This window comes from Pholis gunnellus (genome assembly GCF_910591455.1).
Source record: "Pholis gunnellus genome assembly, chromosome: 9".
In the NCBI taxonomy this organism is placed as follows: Eukaryota; Metazoa; Chordata; class Actinopteri; order Perciformes; family Pholidae; genus Pholis; species Pholis gunnellus.
In genome coordinates, this window is record NC_136535.1 from 9,385,202 (window position 1) to 9,398,707 (window position 13,506).

The 13,506-nt window shown below is 42.4% G+C and overlaps 1 protein-coding gene across 3 annotated transcripts in view; it reads right to left on the reverse strand.

The window, feature by feature from the left end:
* Positions 1-1,291: 1,291 nt before the first annotated feature.
* Positions 1,292-13,506, reverse strand: part of stard13b (StAR related lipid transfer domain containing 13b) — a gene marked incomplete at its 5' end in the record, with an annotated part of 60,402 nt that continues 48,187 nt past the window's right edge. For all 3 annotated transcript variants that reach the window (XM_079166729.1, XM_079166728.1, XM_079166730.1), the window contains 13 exons: positions 1,292-2,151; positions 2,339-2,515; positions 2,627-2,844; positions 3,055-3,276; positions 3,396-3,510; positions 3,931-4,144; positions 4,371-4,569; positions 4,815-4,974; positions 5,183-5,353; positions 5,469-6,832; positions 7,785-7,848; positions 9,900-9,981; positions 11,056-11,127. In XM_079166729.1, the coding sequence (XP_079022855.1) occupies positions 2,034-2,151; positions 2,339-2,515; positions 2,627-2,844; positions 3,055-3,276; positions 3,396-3,510; positions 3,931-4,144; positions 4,371-4,569; positions 4,815-4,974; positions 5,183-5,353; positions 5,469-6,832; positions 7,785-7,848; positions 9,900-9,981; positions 11,056-11,127 (3,176 nt within the window). In that variant the 3' untranslated portion in view covers positions 1,292-2,033. The remainder of the gene's footprint in view (positions 2,152-2,338; positions 2,516-2,626; positions 2,845-3,054; positions 3,277-3,395; positions 3,511-3,930; positions 4,145-4,370; positions 4,570-4,814; positions 4,975-5,182; positions 5,354-5,468; positions 6,833-7,784; positions 7,849-9,899; positions 9,982-11,055; positions 11,128-13,506) is intronic.

Below are 13,506 nucleotides of genomic sequence, written 5' to 3' on the forward strand. Positions count from 1 at the left end.
ATCATTACTTTTAAAACTTGATTTAATTTGTGGCAGAGCAAATTATTATTTAGCTTCTATGTAAATTAAATATAATAATTGTTTATTGTTGTAACTATTGAAATTATTGAATCAGGTTTACTTCTTACATTCTGGATCTTAATTACTCTTAGCATGTTTTTATTTGTAAGCACTTTGTAGCTTTGTTGCGATATAAATAAAGTTATTGTTATGATATTGCGATGTTTTTTTTGTGGTTTTATCTTCTATTCTAAATGTTTATCTTTTATTCAGAGTGCTATATCTTTGGATCAGCAAATGACTTAGAGGTAGAGTTCAATGAAGGGGGTTTGATTTTTCCTTCTACACACTAAGAGCATAATAGGGAACTGAAGCAGATCCAGACTCAATAACAGTAATGTTCATGTTATGATTGTTTGGGTAAGGTCTGCCACAGCAGCCTCTCACTGTATTCTGTAATGGTTTTAGTGAATGATCTCTTTGTATACTTCCATCATGTCTGAACTGCCACAACCTCCAATTTCTGCTGATCAGAAAGGGCCATCTAGTGGACATAAATGACAATCAACCAGGTTTGTGTGTTCTGCCCAAGTTTTTGCCTTTCCACACACTCTGTAAGGAAAGGCAGGCCACAACTGATTACAGTCTGCATTAGATTTAACTTTTGAATCACTGTTATGTCTGCATTTAAAAACGAGTTGCAAGCTCCAATAAGGTGTTCATGTCCAAGTCCATCATCCATGTGGACTGCAGTCATGTATTTCCTTTAAATGTCCAGTAGAGGTCCCTCTCATCCCAGATCAGGGAGAATTGTTTGTGCCTGTGCAAGTCAGTAGTCCAACATATATACATGATTGTGGAATGTCAACATGTTCACAAAAGCATTACTGACACTGTTTAATATAAATTGTCCATAACAGGTACAACAGAATGTAGACTCTGTCGCTGTCCACTGCAACAAAACAGGGAGACAAGCCAGCTGGCTGCTGGAAAAAAGCAATTATTTTTGCCACAAACATTAATTAAACAATGCAGAGTGTAGGTATCAGTTGTCAGTCTGCTCATCATCCAGATGATGAGCCTCCAATGAGCACATGCAACAGACAACCACAGGCAGCAGGGGCACCAAGTGTAGAGGAGGAGGAGGGTCGTCACAACTCCTTCACAGGTCAGTAGATGACGTCCATCATTTCTTAAAATTTCCCGTTTTGTCTTTTTGATGTGGCAACGAGATGAAGAATCACTGCGTACAAACATTTTATGATTGTGATAGTTTTATTAAAAAAATGATGTCTCCTGTACTTGACTGCACAATCCAGTACCCTTAAGCAGGTATGATCAAGTCAAACCTTAAGTCATTCTTTTCACAACCATGGGAGGTCAAAGTTGAATAAAATTACACCCATTCCAAGATGGCAATACTGGAGCAAAGTAAAACCAGCTTACAATTTTGTACCATGTGTCCTACAGAAGGGTTGACACAGTGAAATAATCAATATATAGGATATTAACATATGTACTATTCATCCCTTCACATATATACAATATATACATCTTGTTTGGATGTACAGTATATTCACACACATATATACAGAGTCTACATCATAATAATTATAGCTTTAAATCTGAAATGAATAACATATACATGCTTCCCAGAAGCGTTTAAGAACTTGAATGTCCTAGACATTGTAGATTAAAGTAACAGTAATACAATATTATTAAAGATAATAATTATAACATACAGGTTTAGCAACATGATGGTAAATAGAATACTACGGCTAAGGACATTGGCAGGATGATTAATTTCCCGCTGAGTAATTATGCTCAGCACCTATAAGATGTCCTCTTTTGTCGTTGTGCAAGTACAGAGGAGCTCAAAATCATTTTCAGAGCATTTATACTCTGGAAAAAAGAAACGTTTCAAACTGTGCTTTAGTTCCGGGGTCTTGTCTATGCTTTGTGTCTGCCTGTTAGCGATGACTCAAAGGCTCAATCTTGATCTCAAGGCTGAGCAGACACAATTGGCAAACAGTTCAGATTTTGGTCTCTGGGCCGTCTGTGATTAGTGGCTGAAAGGAGTTGCGTATCCGGGCAGCTTCTGCGGCACAAAGGTGACCAAAGGCTTTGTTGTACCAGTCTGGAGTCCTTCCCCTGGAATCAGAACAGTATAATCAATATCCTATAGCCTACAGGCGCGTACAAGGAGCTTCAAATACTCATCTTCAAATGCTAATAATAATCACACATGAAAATGTTTTGATGTATTTTATGAGTATAAGGAAAAATGGCTGAAGAGTTAGTGAGAAAAGAGTTTTAATACGATTTTTGTGGGACTTACTTCAAGTCCACTCTGCAGATGTGAGTTAGTCTGGACTTTCCTGAGCCGCAGGGCTCCAGCAGGTAGTTGGACTCCAGGACTATAGCTCGTACCCCTCCAACAGGAGGACAATCCTCATGCTCTATTGACACAGAAACCAGGGAGCAGGTGCCTTTGGGCAAGTCGGTCCTCCATGATCTTGAATAAACAGAAAGAGATTGAGTATGTATCCTAATAAAAAATACATCATGGCTACTTCCAAACAAAGGACAACATGTTGCTGAGTGTTTTCTTTGCACCACCACTCACCTGAGTACTACAAAGTCCCTGCTGGGATGAGGGGGCATGCGATTGAGGACGTACTGAAACACCTCGGTCTGCTTGTCCAGTGTCTCACACACTTTCCACTGCAGCAGGTCCACATCCCACAGGTGGCGCTCTCGTAGCACACGGTTCAACACTACAGACGGTGGGGCTTCCACCTCCACGGACACTCGCCAGCGTCTCAAAGGGTTCCCATCTCCCACCTGGACGGGCCACACAAAAACCATCAAGTTAACTTGTGGATCTGAAGCCAAGATCTATTTGTGAGGATTCAAGCTTTGCTTGTTATAATGTTAAATTATGTTTTTGTATTTCATCTTAGGAGTTGATAAGGGACATTGTGATTATTTTGATATACTATCATATATGAAGCAACCCTAAACTAACGCCACAATCAAAGGAGGAACACCAACCTTCTTGTAATAGAGCTCTGTGTTATCAGAGCTGCTGCAGGACACCCAGTATTTGGACTTCTCCCGGGCCTCTTTGAGCTGGCTCTGAAGTCTCCCCTCCATGTGAGTTTGGTACACTCCATCGCCATCCTCCAGATGCTTGCACAGCTCATCAATTGTTGGCGCATGCAAGTCAGCCTCCACGTATGAATTACGCGACTGAGTAACCATCTCATGAGGGATCTAATGGGTGCATGAAAGCATGGGGTAAGACTCACAGCAACTTCACACAGAAGGGAGGCATGTGGATATTGCATCCAGGCTGAAAATTCTTGCATCATCTCAATTACAGGTTCTCGTACCTCAAAGAGACGGTTGCACTCTATGATCATATGAGCAAGACCCTGTGTTGCTGCTAAGTTTTCATTCAGATCCTTCTGGTCTGGTCTGCCAGTGGCATACTTCTTCTGCATGGCCCTGGGGATTGTGGGGAGAGAAAACTTATTAGGCCAGCAGAGTCCCCAGGTCAATGTCTCCACAAAACACAGTCTATAAACCCTTCCTCCTCTCTGCAGGAAACCCCTTTGATCCCTTTAGCAACAATTTCAACACGCTAAATTAGAGAGCTTCGCTTTGTTTGTACACAGCATGATCTCATAAAACACTGAGCTTTATGCCATGTCCTTTCAAAAGTGGCCCAGAAAGAGAGTAATCTATTGCACCCCTGAGGGTTGAGAAAACTCTGTAACCCATTTTATGGAGTAATAAGGGAAGATAATCATGCAGGAGTCAATAGAAAGCATGCATGTCTTGCTCATTAGTTAATGACGGGCAATGTTGCTGCCCCGAAATCACAGACATCAAGCTAACTAACACAAGAAGACCCGAGAAAAGTACCGTGGCGAGAGATTGTCTTTCTTGAGTATGTTGAGGTGGAAGAGGGAGGGGGCCAGGCACACAGCGATGTTCATGGGCGTCATCTGGTTCTCCTCCACAGAAGAAGTGACATCACTGAGGAAACAGAGCAAAGTCTGCAGCACCTCTCGGTTTTCATCTGACATCAGCATGATGGCTGCCTGGACAGCTTGCAACCTTTGGTCCTTCGGCACATCTGCAAATATGAGAGAATTGATTTCTATTATTTCCACAGAAAAGCAATCATGAAATGTCAAAGGTCGTTTACTAGATTTGAAATTGCATCCTCATGCAGCCAGATGCACTCCGTGTTAGTTCAGGTGCAATGTCACAGTGCCATCCCAGTTTAAACAAAGCCAATTGAGACAATAGAATTAAAACCCGCCATGGGACAAAAGACAAGCAAAGAGCCATGTCCTTACATTGGTAGATATGGAGGAAGGTCTCCCCCAGCTTGCTGGTGAGCAGAGGCTCAGGTAGATCTCTGAAGAACTGCTTCACCATGTCAGCCACATCATAGGCAGACTGATCCTCATAGTTCACATTGTCTGGAGAATTCTCATTCATCTGCCTGAGAGCTTGAATTCGAGACTTCACCCCTGATTTACGAAAGAGACCCACCTGGAGGAAAAACAGAAGTGTTATATTATTAACATGACAGCAATATGTACATCTACACTGTGCAGCAGTTCCGCTCACTGTATTGTTATTATACATATATTGTATCTGCCTACATCCTGTTTCCGGCATTGTTCATAGAAATTTGACACCACATTATACACATTAGATAAATCCACCCATTAGTTACATCACATGTAAAAAATGCAGGTCAAATGCAACGTGAGAGTCTGCGTACTGTGGCTGACCTGGTCAAGACACTGGCTCCTCAGGTACCGCAGGGCCTGCTGCAGGCCGAGGGGCAACGGCTGTCCAGAACGCTGCACATGCACTATCAGAGGCACTCCGAACACATTCTTATCCTTATAGTCTGGTACCTTCATTCTCTTCATAAACTTTGGCACCGACCTAGGAGAGACATCGACACAACATCTGTGACACCGCGCTCCACAGTAATTCATTAAGGCCTATTTATACCATACTGGACAAAGATTAACTGTACTAATATAATAATTTTAGCAAACATAGTCGCATACCAAATGAGTTCAAAGAGATAAAACAAGCTTTCACTCATAAAGAAACCCAAGTGGATCTCGGAAGGTAAAATTAGACTTACCAGGTCCAGCCATGCTTGTTGGACATTGAGTACTTCTCCATGGTTGCAGTAAGGCGCAGTAGAGAAAACCTCTGCAGCAAACTCAGCTGGCCCGCTGACTGGTTGGTGATCTGCAGTGATGCCACTGAGTGACTAAGGCGATTAGATATCTGAAAGCTGGGCCATCGTAACCTAATGCCATAAAAGATGAATGAGTAAAGAAATGAAAAAATCTCATTTTTCTTTTTGTTCATAGAATAACTTAAACTAGGGTTCAGCACTTTCAATGTGATTCCATGAGTCTTACCGATTAGGTCTTGTGAGTGAAGCACCTACTCCAGAGTCCCTCCTTTCCCTGAGGATTGTGGATTCTGTCTCCGCAAGTGATACTTTGTCTCTGTCCCCGTAACTAGGCGTGGTCTGGCTTTCTGTGACAGAATTCCCCTCAAAGTCCAATGTGATCTGACTAGAGGACTGAAGGCCAACTGTATGTTCCCTCTCGCCGTCCACCTGCGCCAACCCTTCACTGACAGGCAACACATTCTTAGACCAGTGGTCCACTATCTGCTGTAGACCATTGACATGCAGCAAAATATCATCCAGGTGAGGGAACAGGTCCTCCTTCTCCAGGTCTATCAGGTCTCCAGTGCTGGCGTACAGATGCGAGCCAGGGACGTTATCGTACACACTGATGCGGCTGCCTCTGGAGCAGCACTGGGTGACAGGCCTGGATTCCTTCCTACATGAAATCAGTGGGGAGTCCAAGTGCATGCTGCCTGTGTGCCAGTTGATAGAGGCCCCATTGGTTGGGGACAGGCTCTCTATGGACAGTGCTTTGGGGAAGGTTCCTGGCTTGTGGTCTTTGGGAATGTGGACCACCAGGTCTTCATAGGAGCAGAATTCATTCCTGCGGTTTTGTTCTGCGACTTCATTCACTTGGGTGCCTGAGAAGATGTCTATGTCCTCTAAATACATGCCGCTGCGCTTGTGGTCAGCCCGGTGGGGTTTACGCTCTTTCAGGCTGGGGGTGCTGACAGCGCTGCCGCTGGAATGGCTGCTACCCTCACTACCGGACTGGGACGGCAGAGCTTTGTTGGACGGTATTTCTGGAGCCCCACCATCTCCATTTATGATTTCGACACATTGCAGCGTCTTCAGCGCCTGGGCCTCCTGATGAAGCACCGGAGAGCCGATGACCAACGTCTTACGACCCCTTCCCAGAGTTCCTCGGGAGCGCAGTGTCTCCATGCGCTTCAGGAAGTCTTTGGCACGGATGCGGCTTGTCGTGCCGTGCTTATCAGGTAGTGAGCCGTAGTGAGCAATTTCTTTGTGGATGTGGGGCATTGTGAGCGAAGTAGAGTCTGGCATTGCTGCAGAATCGGAGCCGGTGCGGTTGGAGCAGTCGGAGTCCTCTGTGCTGAGGCCTCTGTGGCCGCTGCCCCCGCTGCTCTCACTGTGCAGAGAAGAGATCTCCGGCTCCGAGATGTCCGTCAGAACACTCTCGCTGCTGGTGGTGGTTCTCAGAGGCACGTCGTCCCTGGAGGGCTGACCCTCTCCGTGGTTTCCCAGCAGACAGTCAATGTCCTGTAACCTGGACCAACGCCGGCTGCTCCACTCAAAAGTCCATTTGTCACTGATAGCAAACAGGTCTTCTTCATCAGAGTCTTCACTCTGGGGGAAAACAGATCATGCTACATTAATTACTCTGGCATATATGAATTAATTTGGTATTTGTAATCTTCTTTGTAGTAATGACTGTTATATAATATGATATAGGTCTCCTCATAACTACCCAATTCAATTATAATAAATACAATTAAATTAAAAAAGATCAAAATTACTTTGCGGCTGTTGCATATTTTCAAATTTGTCCACAAAAGATAAGCGGTACTTGCAAGGTAAGGCCTATATAGCGTCACGCAAATCATCTCTTCTATGCCATAAGGAACAGTTAAACAGGAAATGCAGGAAATAGCGAGAGGATGTGTCTGCTCAAAATTAATAACATTATACAATCGGCCAACAGTGATATAACACCAGACAAATGATTCCTTTGACTTGAAGACTGTTCCATAAATAGACCAAGAAAGGAAAAAAAATCATTCCTATAAGCCAGCAGGCTACATTCCAAATTGGGAACAGATAACAAGCAATCCCACTCAATAGGCATGAATACAACAATGGTACAATCTCAAATAGCATTGAATCTAGGTTAAAAGAATAAAACCTAGATTCCCGCATTATATTTGCGTTGGTGCAGGGAGTATGTGCATAACTTAAGGCAATCTTTGTAAGAAAATACCATTTTTTACAAAGGCATTGACGTTTTCTAGGGGGTTACAAAACACAACAAACCCTCAGAGGTACATACACAGTGCTTGATTTCAGAATAGTCTAAACACAGAGAGAAAGCATAGAACCCACTCTCTTCGCTGAATTCTTTTTCCTGCCTGCTGAATCATCAATGTTTTATAAATATGTATTTTTTTAGGGGGAGTGTGTTTTTCCAAAATGCATATTGCGTATAGTGTTGCACTTTTCATACAAAAATCCACCTTTAAAGCTAAAGACTACAAGAGCATCCTTTTCACATTAAAGCATGTTATGTATAGTCCACACTTACTTTCTTTTTCGGAAGGTTCACGTCAAGTTTCATAGAGGCACACTTGTTCAAGGTGTTGAGTCGCCTGAAAGAAATAATAATAATAATAAACTTAATTTATGCTGCACCTTTCAAAACAAACTTACAGAGTACTTTACATGGGTGAAACAGGAATAAAAAAACATTTTAGGACTGCAATGAAATAAATCAGAGAATTACAACAATACAAGTTAAAATGGAAATAGAAAAAATAACATTCAAAGGATAAGACAGGTGACATATGGGTTTTGTACCAGCTGTAAAATGGCCCGAGGATGAAAGATGTTAACAAACACCAGAATAGCTTCCTAATGACCACTTCAGAACTAAATCCCATTCTGTTTGCTATTTAAGTGTTAACCAGATCAGCGTCTGGTCTGGATGTACAAACCAATTCAGTTTGTCCGTTCCACAGTATCCTAAATCTAATGAACACCGGTAATGGGTGGTTGCTCTGTTATCTCTCAACATTGGATTTAAGTGATTGTGGCTTGAAAAGTGGTTTGCAGTAGTTTGAAGACGGGCAAATTTAAGGAAAACCAATAGATTAGCTAGATTTATGTTCCAATCACAGCCTATTTCTTCTGAAGATCTTACAGATGCACCAGTCTTCGATGTTATTTTGCACTTGGCATGCTAATCGTTTGATCCGTTCATAATTTTGAGTTTTTTTTTATTTTAGTTGCGTCAGACAAAGACGTACACAAACATGCAGTTTGAATCCTGAACTCAGTTGTCAGGGAAGCAATGTCATGTTTTCAATATTTGGAAACAAAGCTACAGCCTACGCCTTGGCGCATGTGCTTGGTGGTTAGAGGTTTTGTGGGTGTGCAAACTGGGATATATATAAAAGGAACAGAACTAAAAATGTACATGAACCAACAAAAGCATGGGGGAAAAGATGACGGCATTACAAAATACACTCCAGCTCACCGTGACTTGGCTTTAGACAAAAAGTAACTCTTGTGGTATGAAAATAACCAGCTTTACCAGCTCCAGATATTGCTAACAGTCTTTTTTTTACAGATTGACAGCTTTGTTGTGACAGTGAATGGCCTCAGATGGAGGCTGTAACTATGCCCCAGTGCTGTAGACACAAAGTTCTCATGATTGTTACTGTACACAGTGGGACCCAACGGAAAGCGGGATTTCTAGGTTGGGGGGGCCCTTTATTCCACAGGCCTAAGGAGCTTTGAATGCGGTTGCTAAAATAGGAGGCTGCTTATAGCCAGGGATCAGAGAGAGCACTCGCATACATGAGATATCTTTCAGTTTCAGTTCAAAGACACCCACAGTATGTTGGGTGGTATTTATATTTGCGCACACTAGACTGTAGTGGCGTAACTAACAACAAAGACTCCCTTATGTCACCATAGAGATGCTGGGAAGTCGCGGGCAAAATCCCATTGGAGGTGGAACTGTTTCCAATTGTCTTCTATTTATCCCGTGGCTAGTTTGGAATTTAGATGAGTTGCTTTAGGGTTGTTTAGAGTCACAGTATATTGAGGCGTGCGAGGCGACCCTCGTGCTCCTCCTGCCTGCCTCTCGGGATGGTTGCCGTGGTTACTGTGGTAACTGAAGTGCCGCTTGAAAAAAAAGTACACGAGCCGCCGTCTTGCCCGACAAGGGGGCGATGTAGAACCACCAGTTGTTCAATTAGTGCACTTTTATATTCTTAATACTGTCTGGCAAAGTGTGAAAAAACACATGTGTTTCACATGCAGTTATGTCAGAGAGAAATCTTTAGGAGAAGATTTGTGCCAATGCTCCTGCAATTGCAGTTGATGGGTGTTTATTAAATCAGTATGTCAGTCTCATATTTCAGCCCCGACAGAGGAAGGTCTCTATGAACTGATGTCCTGATTTAATACATTTAGTAAATGTAACAGCCGCATGTGGAGAATCTTCTTATCCTCACGAGACTCTTTATAGCCAATATATGAAGATATGCTTTCAACATGATGAGATTGGTTTTCACTCTCATGTCGGGATTTTCACATAGTTCCTCTTCCCTGGGGCGAGGAAATGATTTGTGGCATTGACTCATAGACGAGTCACTCATTTTTTCAATATCAATCATCAGAAACATCTGGTTACCTGCACAGAGGTTCCACAAGATCTTTTTCTAGAAAATCATGATCTCTTTTCACGGGAGTGATGTCAATGGGAAACTGGGAATCTGAAGAAAAGAAACAAACAGACATTAGAGAAAGTGTCATCCATGGATTGAATGAATGGAAATAAAGATCTGGAAAGCACATTCTTTCCAAAAGTGCATTGAACGCTGGGAGACCATCAGACTTTTGTATGTGATGCTAATGAGCAGAGGCAGAATTTGCCCAAATAACAGCGCTCAGGCTTGTGCAGGCATTACGTCTTTCTCTGGGTATGGGCCTCCTCTTACATAACTTAAGAGACCGAATCCAGACCCTCTGAATCTAACATTCCACCGCATTCATGTGAAGTCGTTAACTTTTTATGAAAAGCAGAAGCAGCAGTGAATGCTCAACAAGGCTCGGCCTGTTCTTTAAGAGGGCAGACATTCAGATACACTGTAGGCTTTGAAACATGATTATGTCCTAATAACAGATTTCATCATTAATGTTCTTTCTCAAACATGATCCCGTGTTATCTGCCCTGCACTCCATCAGCCATTATCAGCGCACATTGCTCGAGCTCTGTTACAACTATCTTCAAACTGTCGGCAAACAAATATATTGCTCCGAAGCACATGAAAAGTCTGGCCTTCACACAAAGATCTGAGGGAGTAGAGCTACTTTGAGCTCAGATAAAACCCATTTCTTCCCATGACTTCAGTCTTTAAGCACAGAGGACGTGTTTATGTTGTAACCGTAGCTTGGCCAAGATTAGACTTTAAAAGCTGCTGATGTTCCGCTTGTTTTGTGGTGTCTGGGGATCAGACTGGAGCCCTCGCTCCGAGGCATCCTGAGGACAGTTGGGTAAATGAGGCGCACTATGCAACCAATGAATACATGGTTTTGTGTAAAGTGTTGACTGACCGGACGACTCTGTGTACCATGATTCACTCATTATCTTACATTCAAGCTTTAACAGTGTTTCGTTTCACAACGGATATAAAAAATAAAAAGCTGAATTAAAAGTGCTATTTTTGGTTTATCACAGAGCCCTTTTATTGGTGTGCTACTTCATTAATCTCTATCTTTTAACCAAACAACATCCCCCCCCCCTTTGTGATGAATGTGTGTGGGAGTAGACTGAGTGCTTTTATTACCTTCAAACAGTTGAGCATACTGGGGAAATCCTGCTGCCCGCAGCCAGTCGCACGCCTCTTTCGCCTCAATTTCTGAAACACAAGAAAGTGTGCGTGTTAAAACAGGGATGAAAAAGTGAAACTCAATTTCATCAACCAAAGCCGTAAAAAAAAACCTCAGCACCTGGAACCCTACAAACACAACAGACTTTAAGGATGGACAGACCTGTCTGATTATTCTGAGACAGCATAGATGTGATGACGACCCTGCAGGTCAGTCTGCTTGGATGGAGGTATCCCAGCTCACTCACATGAAACAACATGGGACCTTATATAACCAGGGCCAGTCTTCTTTACTTCGAAGTCAACATGTGTGTTATAAGAAGAAACTGAAGACTTTAAATGAAGGTAAAATAGACGGGAACAAAAAAACAGTCTCAAACACTGCATTTAGAGCCAGAAATAAAATCATGCATAAACCACAGGACAAAAACAAAATTAAAAGAATGATACAAATCTATACATCAGCTTAATCATTACCTTTATCACAGCCCCCCCGTGACTCCTTACATTCTACAAAAAGCTATCATATCGTGTCTCAGATAAACAAATAAGCCCAGCGGTCAGGATCACAAGCTGGTCCTGCTGACCGACAGCTAGCCGTCTGCAGGCTTCAGAGCCGCTGATGACAAGCAGAGGAAACAGACCGTTGGCACCTTTCCATTAATGCTAATAGAGTCGGGTGCCATTTACCGCCTCAGTGAGACATGCTGTCTGACACACCGGTGCTACAGTAAACAATCTGCTTTACGATAAAAAAAAAGGAAATGTGTAATTATGTTCAATAAATAGCTCAAGAAAACCAACAGAATAAACAAGACAAATAAATAGTTTTGCCTAAAATTCGGACACTAATTTACTCTTTAAATATATGTGGACACAGTTTTCTCTCACTTTATCGTAACAAAATTAGAGCCAAAACAATTAGTCAACTAATCAATCAACAGTAATTTCTTTTAAGTAAAAATGTCTGTTCTGGTAACAAATGTTCTGGTTTCCTCAGTCCTCTATGATAGTGAACTACATTTGAAGCCTTTTTTTTTTTTTACTATTTCCTGATGTTTTAAACAATTGATCAGTTGATTGAAAAAAATAACTGATACATAAAATGACGATAAAAAATAAGTGTTGGTTGTAGCCCTAAATAAAATGTTTAAATCGGAAAACACACGAGCAGGGTATTCAGTAGCAAACTACACACGCAGTTATTTCCATCATTAACTCTGCCGAGTCAGTCATTCTATAACTACATTATTGAGAATTAGAAATCCCAATGTGGTAAATGTCATCAATCATTAAACATATGATTAAAGCCTTTAAATCTAACACGAAAATATTCGTACGAGTTCCAGTGCTTCTTTAAAAGCCAGACAACTAATTAATGTCCCGCTGCCTCTTATTCTCAGACACATACCTGTGATTTAGCCAGTTTTCCACAATGCAAAAAAATTCCAGGAGCATTTAAACATCACGTCCAAGAAAAGTTACACATAAGCTGCACCTACGGGTAACAAGGTGCTCTCCCATCACACATCTGAGGTCTCTGTTCCACTCCCTGTCTGTGCCTGTCACACTACGGCTGAAACATGAACCGCGGCCATTCATCACACAATACTGTGTAATTACAGCGACTGTAACCTTGCAATGAAGATACTGCTATCACCTGTTTTTTTTTTGGTCAAAAACACTGATTATCCAGGACTCACCTGTGCTGCTTCACCTCTGTGTCGCAGAGAAATCAATGAAAAGTGACTTTGGTCTTCAGGCTGACCGACAACTGAATAAATATTAACAGTTCCCTGTGTCCTTGGATAGCAAAAAAAAAAACTACTGTTTACCCCGTAACCAGCAGTTGAGTCAACATGTGTACACTGCCAGGAGCCTCTGCTGCTGCCCTGTTCCCACCTGTATCACCAGGAGCTAAATGCTCTCCATGCAGCTAGGCTTCCCTCCCAGGTGGATAATATCAGCGCTGTATTATTTAGCGGCAGCACATAGTGAGGGTGCTGCAAGGTCCTCTTGTGTCCCATAGCCGCAGGTTGGACCACTGGGAGCAAGTAACATGAGCTGGGAATTCCTCTCTGTTTGGCATTCTGTAACACGATACCGAGACATTCTGTCCTCTCATCCTCTCTCTAAGGAAATCTCCTGTGGATAAAAGGCTGGGCGGGCATCATGCCAAAGAACGAGAACTTGTGTTTGCTCTCCACAACCCACAGCACTAAAACTGTGTACAGTGTAAAATTACAGTTGCACAAAGAGATGAAACCCCGCTCGGCTGTGACACAATGGCCCAGAATGTCAAAAGCTGTGTACGACTAAAGTATCTGTGGCAAGGGGCGACTCCTTCCTGCACAGTTGACTTTATGCGACGTTCACTATCAAGACCGTCGGGTCACGCAATTCGTTGCC